We start from the raw sequence: 23,317 nt of genomic DNA on the forward strand, positions 1-23,317 counted from the left end.
AAACAACATTGGCGAGAGGCGGCCGAGAGGAGCGTTTGCTACGACCCTCACCTCTTTCGCCGGCCTCTATCTCCACCTCTGCTTATCTCGCTCCATCCCCACCTCGCCATATCTCCCTATTTTCTACCTCACGGGTTTTGAGGAGGAAAGGGAGGGACGGCAGGGCGAGGCGCTGGGTTTGGCGCCTGTTGGTCAGGGTCTTGCAGCCTCAGTCGCGACTGTTTGTTTTAAATACTCACTTGTCGTTACGCTGACACGTCTTGGTAATGCCATTCAGCCCACTTGCTTCTCATCCCTTGATTATTAAGATTCATGAAGCCGCCTGCCTGCATGTCAACTCTCACAGATATGAGTCACACACCTATGTTCACATCAGCATCTTTCTTCATTTAGGTATTGACTCATGCACTGTTCTCACATTCTGCAATCCATAGCCCACACAGTGTGTGTATTGCATCTCTATTTCTGTACAGTTTTGTCCGCTCACTTGGGAACTGCCATTCGCTTCATGCTAAAGCATGATGGAGATGGAGGCCGTGTCGCAAGAAGCTCTTCGGCTGCGTGGCTCAGTGTTGGACGAACCCAGCTGCACCAAATAAAAGGACCTCAGTAATTGCAACGTGCACACGAACCGCGTATGTAGAACCAGAGGACCGACACGAGGAAATCAAATGCCAAATAGAAGAGTTATTAGAGCTAGAGCGCTTCCGCGACCAAGATCAATACCGCACACTAACTCTGCGTAGGTTTTGCCTATGTGGTATGTTCATTCTGGATGAGTGACGAGAGGAAGTCCTTTAAACTCAAACTAGGCGCTGTGCATGCTAAGTAGGGTTGTATTTCTAGTAGCTTCAGTATATTATCCCATCGTGCCGTTACAAAGTCGCAGTTTAGCGTTCAGCGAAGTGAGGTTAAAGCTGTAGTGTTCATTCCGCCATCTCATCCTTTATCATTCCATTAATTAAATTTGTAAAATGATCGTTCACCTGCATCGAACCGCATGGGGCACGCGTCCACCAAACACTCCATGAGGAGGTCGGTAAGAGCAACCTTCAGACTGTGGCATCCCCACATTGAAAGTCTCTCGGTACTATATACAGCACATATGTTGTTCACTGAACTGTGGTTTAGTGTATATGGCCCAGGTTTTAAGATAGTATAGTTGTTGTCAACAAATAGTTGTTCTAGAACTGGATATTGCATGTTCTTAATAAGAGACACAACGGGCTTAACACGTCCCAATATGGTCCCATTAAGGTACCTGGTTTTCGGCCCGGGTTCGACTCCAGCTGTCTGAGTGTCTGTTACAGCTGCTGTTGAAAAGGAATTATCAATAGGATTGTAAGCGAATACTCCAGTGATTGATTGATAAGTCTATTAAACGTTGCTGCCAACAGAAATACAAGTCGGTGAATCAAATTATTATCTTCAAAGGACTTATGCCTGCCCACAATGCACTCCTGTTTCTGATACAGCGACCGGGGTCAGATGCCAATCTGGTTCTCTCTTGATCCACCGGGTCGTCCAACTGCACTCTGCCAAAAAACCTATCGCTCTTAATCATTCAAAATGTTAATTCTCCATTGTTGTGAGCACCACAAACTAAATTCAATTACCTTGCAACTACGTCACTAGAAACTACATTCTCTGATAGAAGATTATGAAAATATGACGCATACTTCTCGCTAGAAATGCCATCGAAATGCATACAAATGCTGATGCTTTCTTAAAATATTGTGTTTTTCAGATAGTAGACCGACAGTCGGCCATTTTCTTTTTTTAGCTGAGGGGAAGTTGATAGTCACGTGACCTCGTTGCAACTAAAACGTAGTATTGTCACGATGTTGGGGATGAAGCGTGAGAATACCACGTTCCACAACGCAGCTATTTCACGTTTTGCTGTGATTGGGTTGCCTGATACCAGTAGAGCTGAGCAGGACCCTTAACCCTAAACCTGCCAAACACACCTCACAGAACCGAACCAAACCAAGTCCAATCAAAGCCCAAATGAACCATAATCTCATCTACTTCAATGTGGAGAAAAACGTTGAAAAGCTTTCTACCCCCTTCGGACATGGAACAGAACTAATGGTGAGGATGCCTTTGACGATATGACGATCGCATATGTTAATCCCAGTGGAGTCCATCCCGACAGCTCTTTAGGAGGACCAAACCTAAACATTTGAAGCGGCGTTTTGGTGTCCGTGCATGAGAGCGACGATGTATGCCGGTGTGCGTCCTGCCGTTAGTGTGTTGCACTACACCAGCTGACAGGTGCAAAGCCCCGTGGGGATGGCATCGTTGTATCTTACACACGGCTGAACATATACAGCACATCGGAGGTGTAACAAATCCATTCCTGACCGCCAGAACCTTTCAGAGAGTTTCTGTGCCCGTGAACAACACCTCATCAGGTTTCCACACCTCCAGGTTGATGTGCGTCTTACGCACAGATGAAGTGCAGCCTCGGATGGAAGCGTGTGACTTTGAGGGACGGGGGATTGGGGTTCCGTGAAAGGCCGCGCAGACGAATCGGCAGCACGCGTGTGTGTTTCCGCGGCGAGCGTCCCCCCCCCCCCCCCCGTCTCAGTGCCGTCTTAAGAGAGGTTAATCAGAGGAGAGGTTGAGGAGAGTGTCTGAGGGTCGGGCGGGCTCCGCTGAAGAGTCCTCGAGCCCTCTCTCTTCCTGCGTTGACACCTCTTAACCTCAGTCTATCATCTCTCACACTCACACACTCCACTCCTATTGACACTCGCTACCCCGCAGCTCTCCTAAGACCCGAGGAGAATCCACTACAGTGATTGTCTGCGAGGGGAGAATCCTCGGAGCCCTCAGAGAAGAAAGGATTATATAACATACAGGACACGATGTGATCGGATTGAGGGTCGCTGGCAAATAATTACACATTGATCAACAAATTTGACTCCGGACAGAAAACGCTTCGTCCTCTGTCTGCATTATTTTGTAAGTTAATCTCGGCCTCTTTGTCTTCTCGCACCAGGAAGTGCACAGGATCGGCATGTCCACCTCCCTTGCTGGCGAATGTAAATGGGCGGAGAGGAAGGTTAAAGGTCAAAGGTCATAGAGCAGTGGGTCTTGTTAAAATACCTTTTAGCCTCCTTTAGGGATATTTTGTGATGGCTATGGGAATAGGTGACGGTTCCACGGTGACTGTTTTGTGGTGGACGCTGGATGATGTATGTGTTGTGCTTTATGCCAGATGTGTATTTGTTACTCTTCTTAAGAAATCGGGACGCAAAGGAAGTGCCGGGAGATCAAGAAGGGTCACATGTAGGGGGACACATTTATGTGTGTTGGAAGGGGCATTTTCCAGGATACAATACTCGTATAACAGCCCTACCTCTGAGTTGCCACGACGGAAAGGACTTTTTTTTGGTTATTTATTTTGTAAAAAGCTCTTCTTGTCTTGTATTTTTTCCCTCCTGGCTTGTTGTACAGGCAAAACCCAAAGAGGTTCACGGAAAAACTGGGTTGTGGTGATCAATATATTGGAGACATTTGAATATCAATACAATGAGCCTGCTGTCTTCAATCTTAATTTTTAATATGGTGATAATAAGTGTATTAATTTTCATAACTTTCGTTCAATACTTTTGGAATATGAGCGATGGTGGCACATTTTTCCACAGAGAATATTCATCTCCTCTCTGATGCCATTGATTTGTCCTCTCCTCGCTTTGTCCTCCCTCTTTCCTTCCCATCACACCATTGCCGTGTAACATTCTTCTTTATTCCCCGTTTCAGCAGGCTAACTGTGCCCACTGCCTTTTATCAGTCCAAAATGTTAAATGAATAAATTGATATTGACGAGCTATCAGCCGGGGGGATAAATTATTTGGATGCAGAAGGCCGGGGTCACATGACTTTTAGTACCCACAATTCTGTAATTATTCCCCACGAGAAGAAGCCCGGTGTGGTGCATTGCCCTCCCCCCTGGAAATGAACAAACATGCACAGATGCACACACACACACACACACACACACACACACACACAGGATTACAGGAAGAGCTATAGATATCCTCACGTACACTGGATTGCACGGGCCAGGGGAGTACTGAGAATCATTACTGCTATCGTAACCATCATGATGCAGAATGTTAGCCTGCTGGTCATTGCATTTTATCATCACAATTTACATTAAAATCTGAAGTGGGAGAACCCGGAAGGCAGAGCGGCATTGAATGCAAATCGCAGAATATCGAGCCTTGCATTGCCGTGAGCGTACAGCGGGCTACCTGCTGAAAAGTAAAACCTCCTGCAGCTGATGGTGTTCATCGGCCCTGAGACGAAATTTAAATAAAAGGTGCAAACTGTGGGCGGGAGGTGAGCGCTGATGAAAGAGGGCAGCGAGTATGTCGGAGGGACAATTATGGAAGTGCTCTTGCTGCCCTGCGCCCATCGCTAACCTTCTGACCCTGGCCGTGGCCTAAATGTCAGAGGTCACCAACCGGGGTCAGCGCAAATCACGGCAAGACCCTGACCAGAGATGCATCGCCATGGCAACAGTTCACTTCAGAGAACGCGAGTTGGTGGGGGGGGGGTTGCATTCTGTATGCTGAACTCGTTCTGTATGCAGAAACGCGTGTGCGCTCACACCAGGTAAAGCATCACAACTGTTTATGTTGTTGTTCTTTGTGACAAACAGCTGGGCCTGATCTGAGGAAGCCATGAACACACCAGTGTGCAACATCATGCGCCTGCTCTGTAGGCCATATTTCATCTGCTGGAATGGCTGAACCACCCCACCATTCCGCTCTATTATAGGGTTTGAAGCCGGGAAGAAGAAATACTCTTTTTGTGTCAATGAACAGTGCAGGGAATACCTTTAAAAAAATAATGATGTATAAATAAATAATGTTGTGCTGAATTAGCACGCCCCCCGTATTCAAGACATTTTATTTCCAACACGACTTACGGACTGATGTGTTAAGTAGAAATAGAAGAAAGAAAAAAACTTCCTCCTCCATTGAATGATAGAAATCGTGCCGGAGACATTCGCTTGCACCTTGCGTCATCTAGTGGCCGGATGGGACCGCTTCCTCGGCGCTGCTGCTCGGCTCCTCGGCGCGGTTAGAAGAAGGAAGGAGGAGGAGGAGGAGGAGGGGTGGTGTGTGTGTGTGTGTGTTGGGATGGGGATGAGGGGGGGGGGGGGGACCCCACTAGTCTGCTTTTGTCCCCGGGGAGCTCCGGTCGATGCCTCGTCCCACCATATGTCTGATCGCAGCTGCCAATCAACAGGTCAACGCGACCCCGGGGAGGCAGACACTGGTGGGGAGAGATCAAACAGCGGACCTCGGGGATGGCAGATGCAGATGGAAGAAGAAGAAGAAGAAGAAGGGGAAGAAAAAAAAAAGAGGCCATAATAAAACATTGCTTCAAAGATGGCAACGGTGCACTAGGAGGCAAATTATTGTTAACAGTAATCTGCGGAATAGCGCCTCGCATTCTGATCGATTGACTATTATGGAGCCTTTGAAGCCGAGGTGACGCCGGGCTATTGTTCACGGTGGGACGCGACCAGAAAATAGCAGCTGCTTTTGATTCAACCAGGGCGCTTCCTAAGCCGTAAATACTCCTCACTTCTATGCATTCACGCTTCATAATAGACTCGCAATTTGGAGTCCTCGTGGCTTTGGGCCCATTGAGAGTCATTCGCACATCCAGTTGCACGACTACAGGCTTCTGGGGGGGGGGGGGGGGGGGATTCAGTCCAGCAAATGGCAAGTAGGTGGTTGTCTATTAATAACTTGTAACGTCCACGTCAGTATCATTTTAGAATAGGTTTCAAATTGTTGGACATGAATGGCCTGGTTTTACACACGGTTTGTTTGTTTCGTTATCAGACCTTTTTGTGATATTTGAGTCTGAGCGGTTATATTGTTTTTGTACACTTACCACCTAAAAATTAACTGCAGCGCTCTCAATCAAACTACGTCAATATTAAATAATGAAATAGATCGGAATTAGTCCTGGGTGACACTTCTGCTTCTGAATAGAAAAGCTGTAGGGAAACAAAGATAATATATATTACCATCAGGCGTGTCTGTTCATTGGTCTGAATTAAGTTATCAACCGAATACCAAATTAATTCATTAAGAACATGTTGTTAAAAGTGGACTTGAAGACTTGCAACGTTTTTTTTCCTATTTGATCCTAGATGTGAAATTCGGACCATTAAATATTCCTTTTGTCATCGTACATTTTTCAGTAGTCCTTTTTTAATGATCGAAGCCATGCATTTATTTCGAGTTAATCGTATAGCTGTAATTTGTGTACGTTTACTCACCCTAAAAGAGCCAATACATTTTAAATCCTAATCATGAAGACAAAAGCAGAGTCACTTCATTGCATTTTTTTATTACGACGTGTTAAATCAGTTCTCCCAATGATTTATATTCACACAAAAGTGAGCTGAGCCAACCTCTTCCCTTCTCCCGTGCATCTCCTTGATCCATGTGCAGGTTCATGCTTTGTCCTGCGTGAACTGTTGCATGTCGAGCCCACAGTCAAATCAATGAGATACATGTAAGCTAAAGGGAATCAGCTTCGGAATGCTGCTGTAAATGTGTTGTATTAAAACACAGCCATAATGTTTCATTGTCATCTCAGCGGGACTGATCTTCTTACCTCACTCTCTGCTAATCAGGAACAAATCTTTGTGCCTTAATCTACGGCCCCCTGCACCCTTCCGCCCATCTCATTAGATTAACAAAATACGCACATACGAACGCACAGAAACCCACAGATGCACACAAACATACACAAGCACACACACTCGCACAGCTCATGACCTCAATCTCTTTCTCCTAGAAAGGTAGTTAATTACAATTTCGTGTGAGTTTGTTGCGCACCAGTGATTATATTTGAAGTATTTTAGCAGGAAACAGATCGACAAAATAGCTTTGGTAAATCTTTTTTGATTGCTAATAAATCATTTAAAACATATAAAAAATAATTAACAAATACCCTATTACCCTGCAGGCTTCACACAGATTTTATTATTTGGATGTGTTGTCTGCATCACTGCAAGAGTTTTAGGAATTAGTTGCGTTTGGTTTAAACTCTCGCAAATGGGCATTTGTATGCCTGTGTGTGTGTGTGTGTGTGTGTGTGTGTGTGTGTGTGTGTGTGTGTGTGTGTGTGTGTGTGTGTGTGTGTGTGTGTGTGTGGGTACAGCAAACATATGCAACCAAATTAAAGCCTTAAAGCTGGTGAATTGAAGAGGATTTGATGCAGAGAGTAATTCATGGGAATTAAGCAAATTAGATCTCCAATTAGCTGTCGACATTGAAGTGGAAGATTTGGTTAACAAAAATTAATTAGATGGATTTGTCATTGTTCTAATGAGCATTGCCAGAAAACAACTTTTGTGAATACCCCCCCTCCCCCCTTCTCTTTCTTAAGCTCCTTCCTTCTGACGAATTGTTTGTTGGTTTAGAGTCTAATTTCATGTCAAATATTGCCTAATTCAAATATTCAATAATTTGCAAATGGGAAGCCCACATGCGCCAGGACAAATAAACTTCAAAAAAGTCAATGTATGACCTAATCCTCTTAGGCTGGAGCACTGTGGATGTAAATGCCAACCTTTGCAAGTCAGAGAGGAATTTCACTATATTGATGTGAGAGCCAGACAGGTAGAAATTGACTTTGTTCTTATTGTGGCAGTATGTTGGAGTCATGATATGACTGAAGTGTTCCTGCTTTAGAGGCAGTTATTATTTCTAAGGTGTCCCTTCATGATATCTGTCCTTTGTCATATTTATTTTGACAGTGACTGTATTTCTGATTATTTGTGTGTCGGCCACGGCCCGTTCTTCTTCTCAACACCGTTTCTCTAAAAAAGCCCTCCCACCTCTCTCCAATAAATCAGCCTCCCCCGCCCTCCCTCTCTCCCTGCCTCCTTCCCTTTCCTCTGCTTCCTTCATCCCTGACCTCCCGTTGTCCCCCTCTTTCTGCAGCAGCGTTTATGGATTACACTGTGTGATAAGCTTCCCATTTCTTGAAACTATTGGGGATTGCTGAGATTATCTGGCCTCATATCCTTGGGAGTTGGCTTTGTAAAGCCCGATTTTAGTCTCTTAAGGCGGAAGATTTTGCATCCCGAAAGCTTTGACTAATTAGCATCTAACACCGGGAGGTATTTTAGCAATGTGCTCACTTTTAGTGTTATTTGCACACACACAGACAAAGGCGCACGCACACACACACAGACACACACACACGCATACAACTCGAAACTGAGACAGCTGAGTCAAAACATCACAATGTGTTGAATTCAATATACTTTAATAAGATTATAACAAAACATTGTCTTTTTTTTGTCATTCTAAAAACATTCAGATCACAAACGGAACAAGTCCGTAACAAGTCATCGAACCCCCTAAAATACTTTAATTTGCACAATATAATGCTACACTGTCCACTTAATTTCCAACACGGTGTATTTATTAGCAAATACGACTCTAAAATATATCTTTTACCCGACGGTAATTCCGGGTCAAACTGTAAGTGCAGTACAAGCTGTTCAGGGTACGGAGTCGTGGAGGCCCGGGTGGAACCCCAATTGTGGCTGCATGCTGGACCAGGGCCAGTAGACCCGTGGAGCCAAGCAGGACAGAGGGAGCGTTTGGGCTTGAGGGCAGCACCAGTAGCTCGTCTTCTGGGACCGGACGAGGGCAGGGTGGTAGGGGGGGGCCAGGGGTGAGAAGGGGAGCTGTCCCGCCACCCTGCGTACTCTCCGCCGCGCCCTCCGACATTGGTAGTCCCCGTTGGAAAAGTCCCGGTAGTTGGTCGGGTGGATCGCCCAGAAGTGGCCTTTACCGTTGTCACTGCGGCCCGCTTTGACGAAGCAGTCGTTCAGGGACAAGTTGTGGCGCACGCTGTTCCTCCAGTTTTTATCCTGTTGGGGGCAAGTACAAAAAAAAAAAAGAAGATTAGGCCAAAAATAACACCTGAAACCGTAAGTAAGAATTAAACATTGGGCGTCCCTAATTGAAATTAGGTGGCGGTTAAGTATCACTGATCCTCGTCAGTATGTCACCTTGTCCTGTAGCTGGCGGCCTGTAGCGCGTGGACAACGTGTGTGATCGCAGCGAGACGCAACGCCCTCAGTTACCTTTTTAGCACGTCAAACCGGTGATCAACTTTAATCCAAAAGGCCACAGCAATCTGTTGTTGCACCTGGTTAAGGCAGAAGCGAATCGCAACCTAGCAACAGGATTACTTTATTTGTGAATTCGCCAACAAGAAGATCATCTAGTGTCCACGCAAGCAACTAATTGCCTAACCACTCGGCGGATTACTTTTGTGGGTTTGCTTCGCGTGCGAAAAAATGGCCGCCAGGTTATTTTTCAGCGAAGCGGTTGAGTTGAAACACGTTGGTCAAACACGAATTCCTGTCACCGGTCTCAGGATCACGTTACCGATAGCTGTGAGGAGTTTGCAACGTAAAGCAACCTGATTATTTCCTGAATAGCCGTAGGTGTGCAACTAAAATACATCAACGTTTATACCTTCCTTCGTCCTCCCAGTTTGACTTCTTGAATTGCTCCAACAACTGCTGTGGTCTTGCCAGGGATTCAAAAAAACGGCACATCAACATACCTTACTCTTGAAGTAAGGGTATTGGTCCATGATCCACTGGTAGATGTCGCACAGCAGCAGTTTCTTCTGCTTCGACGCCAGGATCGCCTTGGAGATGAGGGCGATGTACGACTGGTTGGGTTTGTCCGCAGACCTTTCAGGCGCGCCGCCGTTAGAGGTGGTGGTGGTGGTCACTTCCTCCTCCCCCTCCTCTCGTTGCTCATCATCCCCCTCCTCTTCTTTGACTTTCCTCTCCTCGGTCTCTGCCTCTGACCTCTGCCGCCGCTTCTCCTGCACGCCGGAGCGAATCCCCACCTCTTCGGGTTTAGGATTCTGATGATTTAGCAGGTTGTTTGCCGTCTGCTCTGGTGTACGACTTCCTGTCGCTTCTTCTTTAGAACCTTTGACTCCTTTATTGAATAGAAGGTAGTCAATAGTGAAGCTAAATCCCAGCCTTTCTTTGCCGCCGGCGCAGCTGCTTCTGTCCTCCATTGTCATCTCGGAATTAAGACTCATTACGAAGGTTCAGTGGACTTCAAACTGACTGTTAAATAATAAATATACAAAATATCAGGTGATAAACAAAAAAAATGTTGCTCGCCCCAAAAGTTCTGTCGCAGCACAACAATTTTCCTGTAAAGGGCAGCAAACCTCATTGAACTAAACGCCTTAATTACCCTCGCTTCGTTGAAAGACTTACTGTTGACAAGATCAGAGGTAAAGATGAGCTTCTCAACTGTCGTTAACCTTGACGCGCTCACGAGCGACACGATCTTAACCTGTGGAAATTACGTAAGTCTATAAGACCGTTTTCAGCTCCTTTGTTTCGCAACCCGGTTCAATTAAATGTTTTCGCCTCTCTGACAAACCTCACTATCACTATTTTTGCTCCTTGACCGAAGGGTTGTGCATCACGGTTGTGAAGGTGTCTCTATTTATATGACTGTGATTTTATCCCTCACAGAAAGGGGCAAAGAAGCCCAGGGGAGGTCCAGGTAGGGGGTCTCAAATGAGGGGGATTATTTTTATTAACCTAAGCAAATCTTTGTAATTACGGGAGATTAAACACTCAAGATTTAGTAAGACATGGTGTGCAAAGGATGGATGCTTTACGAGCGAAGGCCTTTCAGATACCAGTGTTATCCTGTTCAAGTTGTTTTGTCTATGGGGATGTTGACCAAAGAATTACCATAGAGCATTAATTAATCGGTCAAGTTCCATGTTTTAGAAACAAAAGACAGTTAGTGGAGTCTGCATTCCCCGAAAGACCCCAAAGGTTGTGAAGACACTGACAGGTACAGTAATTAATTATTTCCACTTTTTTTTAACATAACCTGTTTTTTATCCATATGTCCTGTGACCTTAATTCTATTGTTATTGTAAGGCCATGTACATGTTTTTTTTCACATACAAGTTATATGTTTGTTGAGTTTATTAAATATCACTTGAGTGTTAAGGTCAGATTAAAACTGAAAGGCTGCTTTAAATTGTATATTGTTGTAATTTTTAGTTGTTTAATGTGTATTCTACTAGCGTGGTTTATTTCTTTAGAAAGTAAGCTACATTTCAGTTATTGACTTGCACTCTGTAATTATGTGTAAGGACACTATGACTTTAGCTATCTGTTTAACATTTACTGAAACATTGTCTCTTATGTACAACATAGAGATAATTTAATAATTTGTGCTTTGATAGTGATGATGTTTCAATGTCAGCGATGAAATACACCACATTTCTGTTCTTTGGTTTGAGCTTAAATGCAGAATACGTGTTTATGCTGATTATGTTATAATATGCGGGTCAAACATCCTGTGAATTAAAACCTTGAGGTTGAAATTAATTGTTTTTTAATCCCTTTACTCGGTTAATAATAACTGCATCGAAGAGAAGCCAAGAGGCGTTCAGTGTTTTTGACCAAGTATAATAAAAAGCACTTAATCCCCCTTTGACTTCATGTAATTTAATAGCCATGTTGTTGATATGCACAATTAAAATCCCTTGCCTTTCCTCCAGTGAAACTAGGCTACACTTTTGGTGTGGAAAACCTTTACTTTTAAAGTCCAATAATACACTATTTCTGTCCATTATTTCAGTGTTTTGTCTGTTAAGTCTCTAAAACGAATAAAGGTTTAAAAGTGTCTGTGTGCATTATTTTTATTATCATTGGTGCAGAAAACAGTAGTAGTATAGTATCTCAATGGATCGACTTTGTTGTGTGGTTTTAGTGAGGGGATGAATTAAATGAGTCAGGTCAAATCCTGGACCATATTGCCCTCTTCTGTTTAAATAAAGGAACATGCAGGCTACATGCACAGCAGAAAAATACATTCTGCCTTTATATCGGCACGCTTTTGTATTGTAATTAGCTTGATTAGTAACTTGTATGCAGACGTATGTCCTATTTATTACCAAAATCGGAATAAAAAAAAAACATATAATGCATTGTACTAGAGAATTATGTCATTTTGGGTCTGCAATTGTAAAAAGAATTAGGGAGTGTTTGAAAACAGTTGAATACTACATTCCCTACATCTTAAATATTTAGGTTCTAAATCATATTCATTTATAATCTTTTGCATGATGCACCATGGTGGTAAAAAAAAAACAGCTGCCTTCTTAAACGCACCACATTGTTCTATAGACGTCTCGCATCCAAAGTAAAGCCTAAACAAAACGAACCATGTTATTACATGATACTGCAACTCCTTCAATTGATTTTTGTTTTCCATGAGGCTGTTATTTGCCCCACATGAGGGGCTTCTGGGAAAACAGGGCTGGATCACCAGACGGAGTCTCACTGTTCCCATATCATACTTGTTTTCTATTTTGCAAACAGCTGGACACGGCACGTGTGTGTTGTGTATTTGGACAAGGTTCGCTAGTCTGTACTTTGACGTGAGAGTGTATTTTATTTGTTTCTCATTTTAAAACCAATTATGAACATCCGTCCCTTAGACAAAGCATTAACTCCACATCCCACGGCCGGTCACAGAGCCCGTAATGGAGTATTTTGCTCGGACGGGATTTGAACACACCATGCGACCTCATCCACTTGACACCCCATGCTTTCCAACCACGTTGAATTTAAACCCCTTTGAAGACACAGGTCCACTATATCTCGATACTATAAAACCGAATTATCAAGGATATCAAAATGCTTTGACACGTGGTATCACTGATGGACACCGAGGCCTGTTTTTGAAAATAAGACCTGTCTCTTAGTGTTTTTAAAAAGTTGCACTGTAACTTTAAAACATTTAGGTCCCGCCTATTTTGCATATAGATCTTCGAGCTCTGGTTGTATCCGTTCGGTGATTGGATGAGCCTGTCCATCCATCAAAGCGGGGTCGGTGTTTCATTGGTGAAAGACTAGCCGTCGTCTCTGACTCTCGCGGTACTGCTGCACGAAGATGGCGGCCGAACTGGTGGAAGCGATGGCAAGTAGAGCTTGGCTAGCTTTGGTTTGAGGGGAGAACGAAACCGTGAGAGTGGTTTGAAACTCACCCTTGTCGAGGGGAAACGGGGGGCTTTGTCTAAATATAGTCAAGAGTCTGTAGTCTCAGAAATGTGGCGTATCGCATTCCCGACTCGGCGAACTAGCCTGTGTTGCTAACGCATAGCTAGCATGCTAGGTGATGTTAACTAATGCAAGTGCGTTGGGTTAGCTAGCATCACGCTGGCTCTAAAGGAAGACACCGAAAATGAATGATGGGACCATAAAAGACACATGGGGGTTTGCTGCCGGCGTTCTTCCCTGCGCGGTAGTATTCGATGTTATTTATCTCACAATTATGTCTCTGTAGTTGGCCGGTTAGTTTATCAAGCTGTGCACCTGTCAAAATGTCCAGTTGCCATGATTGAATACCGACAGCCCAGGCTGTAGAGAAGCTAGCCAGTCCGTTAGCGCAGCCCATATTGTTCATGTGAGGCTGATGAAAAGGCAACGACTTTATGGCTGTTTTTTTATTTGATTTTACAGCAATGCACATCCATCGGATGCCTAATGCTCAGCTGCGTTATTGTGGACAATTAATCGAGTCACAACGATTGTGCAACTGGTGCTCAACTCGACAACGTCACACAAAGCCAACGCACGAAACATAAACGCGGCTCACGTTATTATAGTAACAACAACAACATTCGGCGTTGTGTTAGTTTTTCATTCGCTCTGTGCTCGTTGCGGTGTGTGTGCTCCGGAGAAGGCTGGATTGTCACCGACGCACGAGTGCGTTCAGTCGTGAACGACGTAAATGCAAATGAGATGTAAAGCGGAACACTGTCCATCAGTTATTAACGGTATGTTCAGAACGCTTTGACCGATGTGGGTTAGTATCATATTTAAGCCGTATTCTACCTCAACGGTAGATCAAATACATGCCAAACTAAAACCAGTCTGTCAAAAAACAATTATAAGAGCCAAATTGGTGGCTTATGATGTACTGACTTAAATTGATTACTGTCCAAGGTGATAACGTCTTTTATGCTTGAGGAATCTATGTGGTGTCTGTCTGTGTGCCTTATTTGTTGTGAAGTGTGTAGTAATGCTGTGAAATGCAGAGGTGCAGCCATACATTTTAACTCTGCAGAGTTTATTTTATGCTAACTCCAATTTTTCTTTGATGAACAGGGTCATAATGCAAGTGATCAGAACAAGAAGTGATGCAACTTCTGCTATATCTGACTAATGGCGAGGCAGGTTCGAGCCTGTGTAGAAATAAAGTGACTGTGGACAGGAGCTCATTTTAGGAATAATCAAATACGTTTGAGACGCCGTGGTCTCATGTAAAATCAGGCTTGACTTCACCTTTGCATATCCTCTGTCAAACAATGCAAGTAGATGCATCAATACAAAGGGACAGAATAATCATTCGTCATTGACGTAATACATCGTAAAAATTACTTGTTACAATTGCCTTTCTATTAATTCTTCTAATGCAGCAACAATTTGACCAAAACACCAAAAGGGAGTCAAGATTCCAGTGTTTAATGAATACAGTTTGTAAACATAGAATCAAATGCAGTAGCTCTGCCTCATTGTCATCAATACTAACTTCTGATTGTTATTGTAATTATGTTCATTGTGCTAATGCTCTTTTTGTTGTTGTCCCTCTAGAACATGGTCAAAAGTTTCCGGGTCTCAGACCTGCAGACGCTGCTGGCCTCGATGGGCCGCAGCAAAAGTGGGCTGAAACAGGACCTGGTGGGCCGTGCACTGAGGCTAGTGCAGACCGAATACAGCCCGGAGCTTCTGAAGAACGTCAGGCAGCTCTACGAGTCGCGCTTCCCCAAAACATCTGGCTGGCTTGCGGCGCGGCGTCCAGATGGGGTACCTGTTGGCTACTCATCCCTCAGCTCCTCCCCCACTGCCACCACTCAGGGCGCAGACTACCTCAACGGCATTTCCAAACCGGTCGCCACACCTGCAGCAGAGGTCAAGCTGGTGCCACTGCCCTTTTACCAAACATTGGAGACACTGTTGTTACCAACAGAGCTAAGTGAGTGTATATAGCTTAATGTTTCTGTATTTAAACGATTCGTTCTTTTAGACATGCTATGTCTAAATACTGTGCTGTCTCTCTAAACATACTCAGTTTCCCAGAACAATGAGAAACTGCAGGACAGTCAATGCATATTTGAATTAACACCAAACCAAGCTGACCAGATCAGAAATGCAAGGTAAGAAAATTCAAACTTTCTCCTCTGATCTGAATTGTTTACATTACAAACTCGATAACTAATTTCCATTTCTATTGTGACCTTTCTACTCACTAAGTGAGCTTCGTCCAGGAATGAGATCAATCCAAGTGGTTCTGAGGTGAGTTCCCACTGGAACCAGTGACTGTGCTGTTGGTCGGAATTTCCCTCTCAAATGTTTATGGGGAAATGATGTTGATTGGCTAAACTCTCTGTTGCAGAATCTGTTACACTGACTCCATTGGTGTACAGGAAGACCAGTATCCTCCCAACATTGCTGTCAAAGTCAACCAGTCATACTGTCACGTGCCGGTGAGTTACTCCCTCCAGGAATCAGGAATCAGGAAACATTTATTGCCGAAATATGTCAAACATACAAGGAATTTGTCTTGGCGGTTGGTGCGTGACAGTAGACAGTGTAACAATAGACAACAAGACAGCAGTGCACAAGTAATAAAATAAAATAAAATGCAATGGGTTAGTAGAATAAGGCTATGGGTTAGTATAAAATAAGAGAATAAAGTTAAAAATTTAAAATATTTTATAAAGTGCACTATCGAACGAGTGACAACAAAGTAACGACAAAGTAACGAATGAAAAATGACAGTTAAAGTGACATGTGCAGTATGAAGGGGAGTGACCGGTGGGATGTTATAGTCAGTCAGTGGGGGACCGGCTCTGTTGATGAGCTCGACTGCCTGACGGAAAGAAACTGTTGGTGTGGCGGGAGGTCTTAGTCCTGATGGACCTCAGCCTCCTGTCAGATGGAAGGGGCACAAACCGTTTTTGTCCGGGGTGAGAGGTCGGCTACGATCTTTTTAGCTCCAAGCACAAGTGTGACTAAAGTTTGGGTGTTCCTCGGTCATTCCTGTAAGCCATTTGTACATTTATTAAGTCACTATTTTGGGTGTTACTAACAAACTAGGGTAATAAAAGGTGGAATCAATGGATTAGCCAACATAATGGATGACTGGATGGTAAACGATTCAAGAATAAATAATGTACTGAAACAGAAAGTGACGCCTTATCGCCTGACTGGTCAGTAGGAAGCTCTTCCTCCTTTAGTGTTCAAACTGTTAATGTGCCGTGGGAAAGCTAAAACAGCCCAGACGAGAGTTTTGCTGCTGTTTTGTGGCGTTCAGTAGTCAAAAAAGGTCAGTTAGTAAGACTAAGCCCAGTAAGACGTAAATATGAAGACTGTCTTTTTGTTTGAGTCATTCTATTCATCGATTTGTTAAATATTGGACAAACTATTGGCCTGTGATGAGCTGTGTAACTGCTGAGTAAAACCAAAAAACAACCTTTAACTTTTAACAGGTTTTCCTCAGTCAGTGCTCTTCTTACTTAACTGGCTTTGTTCGGATAATTCAAATAAGCAATGGAGTAACAGTCGCAAATAATCAACTATTAATATTAAAAGGCTTTTATTTTTGGTAAGAGTTAGAGATATATACATAGATGCATTAGCAAAAAGAGACGCATGCAGAGAATACAAAACCACTGAAAGTGGTAATGTTCTGAGCTCCGCGCGCCTCCTTCAGCTGCACTAAACTGAGCTCCATTTTAACGACGTACAATGAAACCGCTTCTCGTCTTTTCACTTTTCTAATTTTATGGGTTGCATAACGAAAAGTGACGTCACAGCTACCCAATCATGGGCCCAGTTATTCTATTTTATGCCGTATCCAAGCCCTTCGCCGTATCCAAGCCCTTCGGCAGGAATTCTGGGGTCTGTTATGTCAACAAAGTTGCGACAAAACATGATTGATTAAATCCGTGCTATTTGTGTCTGTGTGTGTGCATCTACAGGGCTATTACCCCTCTAATAAGCCCGGTGTGGAGCCCCGCCGTCCTTGTCGCCCTGTTAACATCACCCCCTGGTTGCATCTCTCCACTGCCACCAACCGAGTCACCGTCACCTGGGGAAACTTCGGCAAGGTCAGAGTCTGAATATTTCATGTATCCATCATTTGTCGTAGCTTAGGGTTTCGGTGCAAGCTGAGACATGCAGGCTACACATACAATAATGCTGTTTGGGCAAAATGCTGAAATACTTTTCCTAGCGTCATGATCTACAGAAGCAGCTGGAAGGCTTCTTTAGAGCTGTGTGACCCAATTAGGCATCTGCGACGTGAAAGGCAACGCAGTAGAATTCTGTTTTTGTATTCAGTTTTCCTTGTGTTAATGGTTATTTATTCTAGTGATTTGGAAATAATATGATCATGATCGCTTCGCTAAATTCCAAAAGAGTTCTACCAATGTCCTTTTTCTTTGCTCAAAGCCTCTACTGAGGTTTTTGAAGGACACTTCAATGTCTGTCATGTTTTACGTCGTTACCCCCCAAAAAAACAAAATGCAATGGCTGGTGCTGTTAGAAGCCATCACTGGACTCTTATTCTACCTATAGAATAAAACTATTCACTCCCAAGCGTGTGTGACAGCGTCCTCTCCACCTCTAATCTCCGCTCTGTGTCTGAGCGGTTGAAACAGCCCTCTGTAGTTCTTCTTTGCCGTCACCAGATGCTGGAAGAACAGATTTTGCAGCTGCGCCCCGTTCGTCTCTAAATCCCCGACTCTGATGGATGAGGTTGAAAATAGGCAATCAAGCACATTTGCATTTATATAATGTACTCTTAGAAGTTATAACAAAGATCCCAGCGATAGCGAGCATTCTTAAAAACAAAAGGTTTTCCTTAGATGTGACTTTTTTTTTATTTGAAAAATACAATAAATATCATTTTTCTTGATTGGATAATATTGATATCCAAATATTGAATATTTCCCTGTTTGCAGCGGTACTCTGTGGCGGTGTACCTGGTGAGGGTTTTCACTGCAGCCGACCTCTTCAGCCAACTCAAGCTGTGCTCCGAGGAGAGCGCAGAGCGCTGCCGTGAACGCAGTAAGCGCCGCCTTCGTACTCCCAAACAATTTAGCAACTGTGACTGAAACGTAAAACTACACCGAGAGAGAGAAGTCTTAAAAACTCTTGCTCAAATTGTTTTAATTGGACACTAGTTTACTATATATATAAAATTACCATTTGTTGTCCCATAAACTATTATGATGCTTGATGATATTTTGTCCCTTGTTTGTCTGTAGTTCAAGAAAAACTACGTTTTGACCCGGAGAGTGAAATTGCGACAACGGGCCTCCGTGTGTCTCTCATCTGTCCAGTGAGTATGCCTTCGTTTTTGTATTTCGGTGGTTCTGCAGTAACAAAGGTCGGTTTCACAAATGTTTGTCCCTCTATGAATCTTGATTCCTGTGACATTCTCCTTCTTCCTCTTCTCTCTCCTCCTCACCCAGCTGGTGAAGATGCGGCTCGGTGTGCCATGTCGAGTTTTAACCTGCGCCCATCTTCAGTGTTTCGACGCCGTCTTCTTCCTGCAGATGAATGAAAAGAAGCCCACATGGACTTGCCCGGTGTGCGACAAGCCGGCCCCCTTCGAGCTGCTCACTATTGATGGGTAAGGAGACAGAAGCGTGCTCTGACTTGTCCCGCCACTGCTGCACCATCTCCCCCTCAGAATTACAGATTCACATTGCCTGAATTCACCATCTCTGTGCTTTCAAGCGATTCGAGCGGCAAGACGTCGGAGCAGTTTAAGGACTCTTGATGATTAAGTCGAATCATGCACCGACCTACATGAGAATGAGGGTTTTACGAGGACAACATGCCAGAAATTTAAAAAAATGTGATAGTACCAGTTAATGTGGGAGATCGAAGCGCGTGACTGACAAGTGCACCATCGACACGGGGACAATACGAAACGTCTCTGATAAGGTTATGCTGTGAAGAACAAATCCTTCACACGTTTGCCGTCATACGGGTCAGTTGTTCGTACTGTCAACCGATGTGAAGCGCTCTATTAAGCTGCAGGTACAACGCGTTCATCTTTAATCCGCTCGCAGTGTTTGTACTACGAGAACTGCATCTGAAAACATCACAATAGCAGAAAAAAACAAATGTACCTGGATTTTTTATTTTTTGGGGGGGGGGAATCATGATAAAATACTTTCATCACACCACAACCATTTGGGCGTGTAGCAACTTTCACAGGCACGCCCGTTCTTTCACAAACACTGAGAGCTTTGTGTTACCGTTTGGCTTTGAGTTATTTTTGCATTCCTTAAATGAAGCCTGTGTGAAAGTCCCTTTTTCGTTATCTGTCCAGCTTTCACAATAGTGTGGCAGTTTGAGGTATTTACAGCTGCGGAATTGTTTTTAATTTTATGTGATCTCAAAAATGGTTCAAGATATTTACTTGAATTGAGTATCTTTTATTAATCTTTTGGTGGGGTTAACGTTTAAGATTGTAATGATATGCTAGTAATGTTGTAGTAATTTGAGGATTTCGGCTCCCAAAAAGGATTTATTTTACTCCCCTGCAGGGGGTGAAATCTGTTTTAGTGAGGCGACTAAGCGCCATCGTGTGTTTCAGGCTGCTGTCCGATATCCTGAAAGAGACGAGTGAGGAAATCGAGGAGATTGAGTACCTAACTGACGGATCCTGGCGACCCATCCGAGATGAAAAGGAGAGGGACCGAGAAAGAGAACGCAGCAACACGCCAGAGTACCCCGTTGTCGATATATGTAAGTGGCTGACACTGTCAATTCCGCCTGTCGCCGCCGACGTTTCCTCGTGTGTAAACCGTTACGTGGGCGCTTTTTTAAAATGGCCTCAATGTGCGCAGGCATTCCCGAGGCCAACGGCCATTCGCCGGCCCACAGCAGCACCAGCCTGACGGGCAAATCCGGGAGCGGTTCTGTGGGGACGGCGGGGGGACCTGTGGCAGGAGGCGCGGTGGTAGATCTGACTCTTGACTCCTCCTCTGAGGAGGAGGAAGGCGGAGGGGCGGGAGGAGACAGCGAGGACACTGAGGACAGCGCCGACAGTCCGGCGCCGAAGAGGGGCCGATACAACTACGACAAGGACCTGGTCACGGCCTACTGACCCGCCTCCCCCTCCAGCTCGGTCCCCTCGCAGACTGACGCGCATACAGAGACAGAGAGGCGGGAGGCTGAAGGGACAGGAGACACACTAACCCACTAGATGCAACAACCCTCCCCTCATTCCTCAGAACGTCGGAGCCTTTTAGCAGCTCTCCGGTTTGTATCCAGTCCAAACACACTCAAACAAGCTGGTAGGATTCCTCTCTGTACTGCACACCGCTGGAAGCAACTCTAGCTCTTCTTGGCCAACACTTACCTTGCAGTGAACATCTGTACCGTCCCGCCTCTACTCAACAAGACTGAATGGATCGTGCACCCCCCTCCCCCCCCCCCCCCCCCTCTCTCTCTCTCTCTCCAGACTATTCCCTTCCCTATTTGTCTTGGAATTACTGGCTCTTTCAGCCGTGGGCGTTCGATGTGTGCGCCTTTTTTGATTTTTGTCACATTTGTGATGAACAACAAGTTTAAAATCGGGCTCCTCGTGCAGCTTTTGGTAAAAGGGTCAAAAACAACTGATGGAGAGGGTGGAAATTTGTGGGGGAAGACACGAGATCTCTGGAGTGATGAAAATTAAAACCTCTCCCATTGTGTTTTTCTTTCTTCAAAATATGAATTAAAACCGTGAAATATATTTTTTTTCCAGGAATTTATCCTTTTTAACAATGAAAGGGCAGATCACAATACTGGCCTCAACATGTGATGCTTTCTATTTTTTTTTTATTTTGACCTTAGATAAAGAGAACCTACCTCAGTCATAAAATTGTTGCCGACTGACCAGAGAGTAGCTTAGAAAGAAGTGGACAGAGAAACCGGTCAGTCTTTATGAAGCCAATTTTACACTGGATATTTAGTTTTCCTTTTTTTATTTTTTATTCCATCGCCCCGTACCGCTCTGCAGCCGCTGGGCCTTTTCTTAAAGGGTGAGAGTTTTCTGGATAAGCAAACTAACTGCAGGTGTCAGTGAAGTTGCGGGTTGAACAGAATTGCAGTTCTTGCGCTGTGGAAGGATTTGATAGGAGTGATTATAACGGCATTACATATTGACGAAACGCATCACAATCACTGTGCCAAAGCAGATCTGTTTTAAGAATTCACTGACGACGAGATTTAGTTGCCTTTTTTTTGTTCTTTTACTTTTAATTTGCGTGGTGAAGATGGGAGCCCATTGTTTTACGGCTCGCTGATCCGACCCCAGTCTGAGAGTAGGGTTTTATTTAGTTGAGGGTTTTTTGTTTTTCAAGCTGGAGGCATCGACAGAGAGGCAGAACACAATCTGTGGTAAAGGACCGATCAAGAGGAGCCCAAACACCCCCCCCCCCCAACACACACACACATTTTGATGTGCGCTTCTTGAAGTATCATATTTATTTAATAGATTCTCATTTTCTTCACCGTTGTGTGTAATCAGTTGACTCAACGTTTGGCTGTTGTTCTGTGCGTACAGAAGCTGTCGCTGCTGTGGTTTGAGTGTTTAGTTAAAAGCCGGTTTCGGGCTCACTCGCCTCTTCTTTTCCCTCTGAATGAATCTGACACGAGTCAAAGCACCTTTTTTTGGGGGGGGGATTGGGGTGGTTCAACGCGCCTGACGCCTCGAGGCTTAATCGGGTGTCTGAGTGCAGCCCCCCCCGTCGCGCTTAAAGTCATTGATTGGATTGCAAATGGTCTCGTCTGGAACTTCAGCCAACCATCCCCGTCTATTCGCCAGAAAAGGACTAATTGCTACATGCTGTATCTTTCGCCAGGTATTCCGCTCCACCTGCAGTAGTGTTGTTGGGCCCCCCCCCAGAGAAGGAGGTGCTGCGTGCGCAGGCTTTAGCTTTCCTCTGCAGGAAGGTTAATCAGTGTTTGCTCGGAGGTGAGAAAACGTGTCGCTGTGTGGCAAGAGCTGTTTGCACTTTCATCCGATTCGCCATCCTGACTTTAAGGCTTATTTATTTTGAAGCCCTCATGTGAGTAGTGAGTATTAATCCGGGACCTCTGACCTTTTTTGATCAGTTCTTCTCAACCATCTCTTGGGGTTAGGGGGTGAGTTGAAAAGTGACTCAGATGAACACCACGTTGAATGTTTCCCCGATGTCGTCATTCCTTTGTTACTGATTGATCAGCACAGGATCTTTTTTTTTTTTTTTTTTTGGCCTTGCTCATAAGCACGGGGAAATGACATCCACGCATCGATCGAGGCCTCGCCATTGCGAGCGCGTCCGCTGACATATTTGATTTGGGAAAAGTAGGTAGTCAAATCTGGTCTTCCATTTTCCTCCTCCTGACACTGAGGTGGTTTACAGAATCAATATACTGTTGATCCACACAAAATTGATTGATGGCGTCATTACCGCCCGTAGTACATCATTCTGTCCCTGAAAAGGAAATTCTATCGAAGCGCTTTGAACCTATGTAATGTAAAGAACTCTAATACCTTTCTTTAACTAGGCAATTTGTATTTGTAAGTAACTGCTATACATATAAAAAATGACAATGTTCACTTGTCTCTGTAAAAAAAGTTGAATTGTCTGAGTGGATCCCCTAAAACTTTTCTTTGCCTTATGGTTAAAGATGAGAGGTGGTTGCGTCTGTGGAACTGAGCCAGAAACGTTTGCGGGTTGTTTGGGAGCCGGACAGAGAGAGAGAGAGAGAGCTGAGGGTTTGTTCTTTTTGTAGTCGCATCTCTTCTTCTTATAATGCATAAGGTAGCATGGGCAGAGGCTTACAATCCATGATGTAAATGTTTTGTTTGTTGTGTTTTTTTATATGTTCATATTAAAAGACAATAAAATTAAAATAATATTTTATTAAGCCTTGAATCGCCTCCAGTTGTTACTCCCAGGCAAACGGACAATAAGAATGCTGTTGGGGGGCAGCAGCAGCAGCCGAAGCCACAGAGGACTGGGAGAACTGGTTGTGAGGTGGAGATTGTTTTGTCCTGTACCAAATGCTCTGACCTGGGGACACAACATGATGCCTGTTGACGATGAAACTGTACAATTTGAAATGATCGTATTCTAACCGCTGTTATTGACGTGTGGAATTAATTAAAATCAGTTCTTAAAAAAAACTAAATAC

General features: G+C 44.2%; 2 protein-coding genes across 3 annotated transcripts; one reads left to right on the plus strand and one right to left on the minus strand.

Moving 5' to 3' along the window:
- Nucleotides 1-8,296: 8,296 nt before the first annotated feature.
- On the minus strand, nt 8,297-10,531 carry foxq2 (forkhead box Q2). The gene is made up of 2 exons (XM_040183369.2): nt 9,631-10,531; nt 8,297-8,926 (listed from the first exon to the last, which is right to left on the minus strand). The coding sequence occupies exons 1-2, from the start codon at nt 10,123-10,125 to the stop codon at nt 8,552-8,554; spliced, it is 870 nt and encodes a 289-aa protein (XP_040039303.2). The 5' UTR covers nt 10,126-10,531; the 3' UTR covers nt 8,297-8,551.
- Nucleotides 10,532-12,924: 2,393 nt separating this feature from the next.
- On the plus strand, nt 12,925-23,314 carry pias4a (protein inhibitor of activated STAT, 4a). Of its 2 annotated transcripts, none has more exons than XM_040184400.2 (11): nt 12,925-13,046; nt 14,723-15,104; nt 15,201-15,285; nt 15,383-15,424; nt 15,525-15,615; nt 17,113-17,241; nt 18,097-18,202; nt 18,403-18,476; nt 18,610-18,770; nt 19,746-19,897; nt 19,999-23,314. In XM_040184400.2, exons 1-11 carry the CDS (start codon nt 13,020-13,022, stop codon nt 20,256-20,258), a joined length of 1,509 nt encoding a protein of 502 aa, XP_040040334.2. In that variant the 5' UTR covers nt 12,925-13,019; the 3' UTR covers nt 20,259-23,314. The 2 variants fall into 2 exon arrangements, with proteins under 2 accessions (XP_040040334.2, XP_077964712.1); XM_078108586.1 differs by having other exon boundaries at nt 13,001-13,370.
- Nucleotides 23,315-23,317: the final 3 nt, after the last annotated feature.

The sequence above is a fragment of the Gasterosteus aculeatus genome, chromosome 8 (assembly GCF_964276395.1).
Source record: "Gasterosteus aculeatus chromosome 8, fGasAcu3.hap1.1, whole genome shotgun sequence".
In the NCBI taxonomy this organism is placed as follows: Eukaryota; Metazoa; Chordata; class Actinopteri; order Perciformes; family Gasterosteidae; genus Gasterosteus; species Gasterosteus aculeatus.

What these genes read in the sequence shown, in the direction of transcription:
- foxq2 (XM_040183369.2), bottom strand. Translation starts at nt 10,125, where the DNA reads ATGAGTCTTAATTCCGAGATGACAATGGAGGACAGAAGCAGCTGCGCC. An exon ending in ACCCTTACTTCAAGAGTAAG is followed by an intron (nt 8,927 to 9,630) that starts GTATGTTGATGT and finishes TGCCCCCAACAG; the next exon opens with GATAAAAACTGGAGGAACAG.
- pias4a (XM_078108586.1), top strand. Translation starts at nt 13,311, where the DNA reads ATGAATGATGGGACCATAAAAGACACATGGGGGTTTGCTGCCGGCGTT. An exon ending in GTGTGTCTCTCATCTGTCCA is followed by an intron (nt 18,477 to 18,609) that starts GTGAGTATGCCT and finishes CTCCTCACCCAG; the next exon opens with CTGGTGAAGATGCGGCTCGG. An exon ending in GTACCCCGTTGTCGATATAT is followed by an intron (nt 19,898 to 19,998) that starts GTAAGTGGCTGA and finishes CAATGTGCGCAG; the next exon opens with GCATTCCCGAGGCCAACGGC.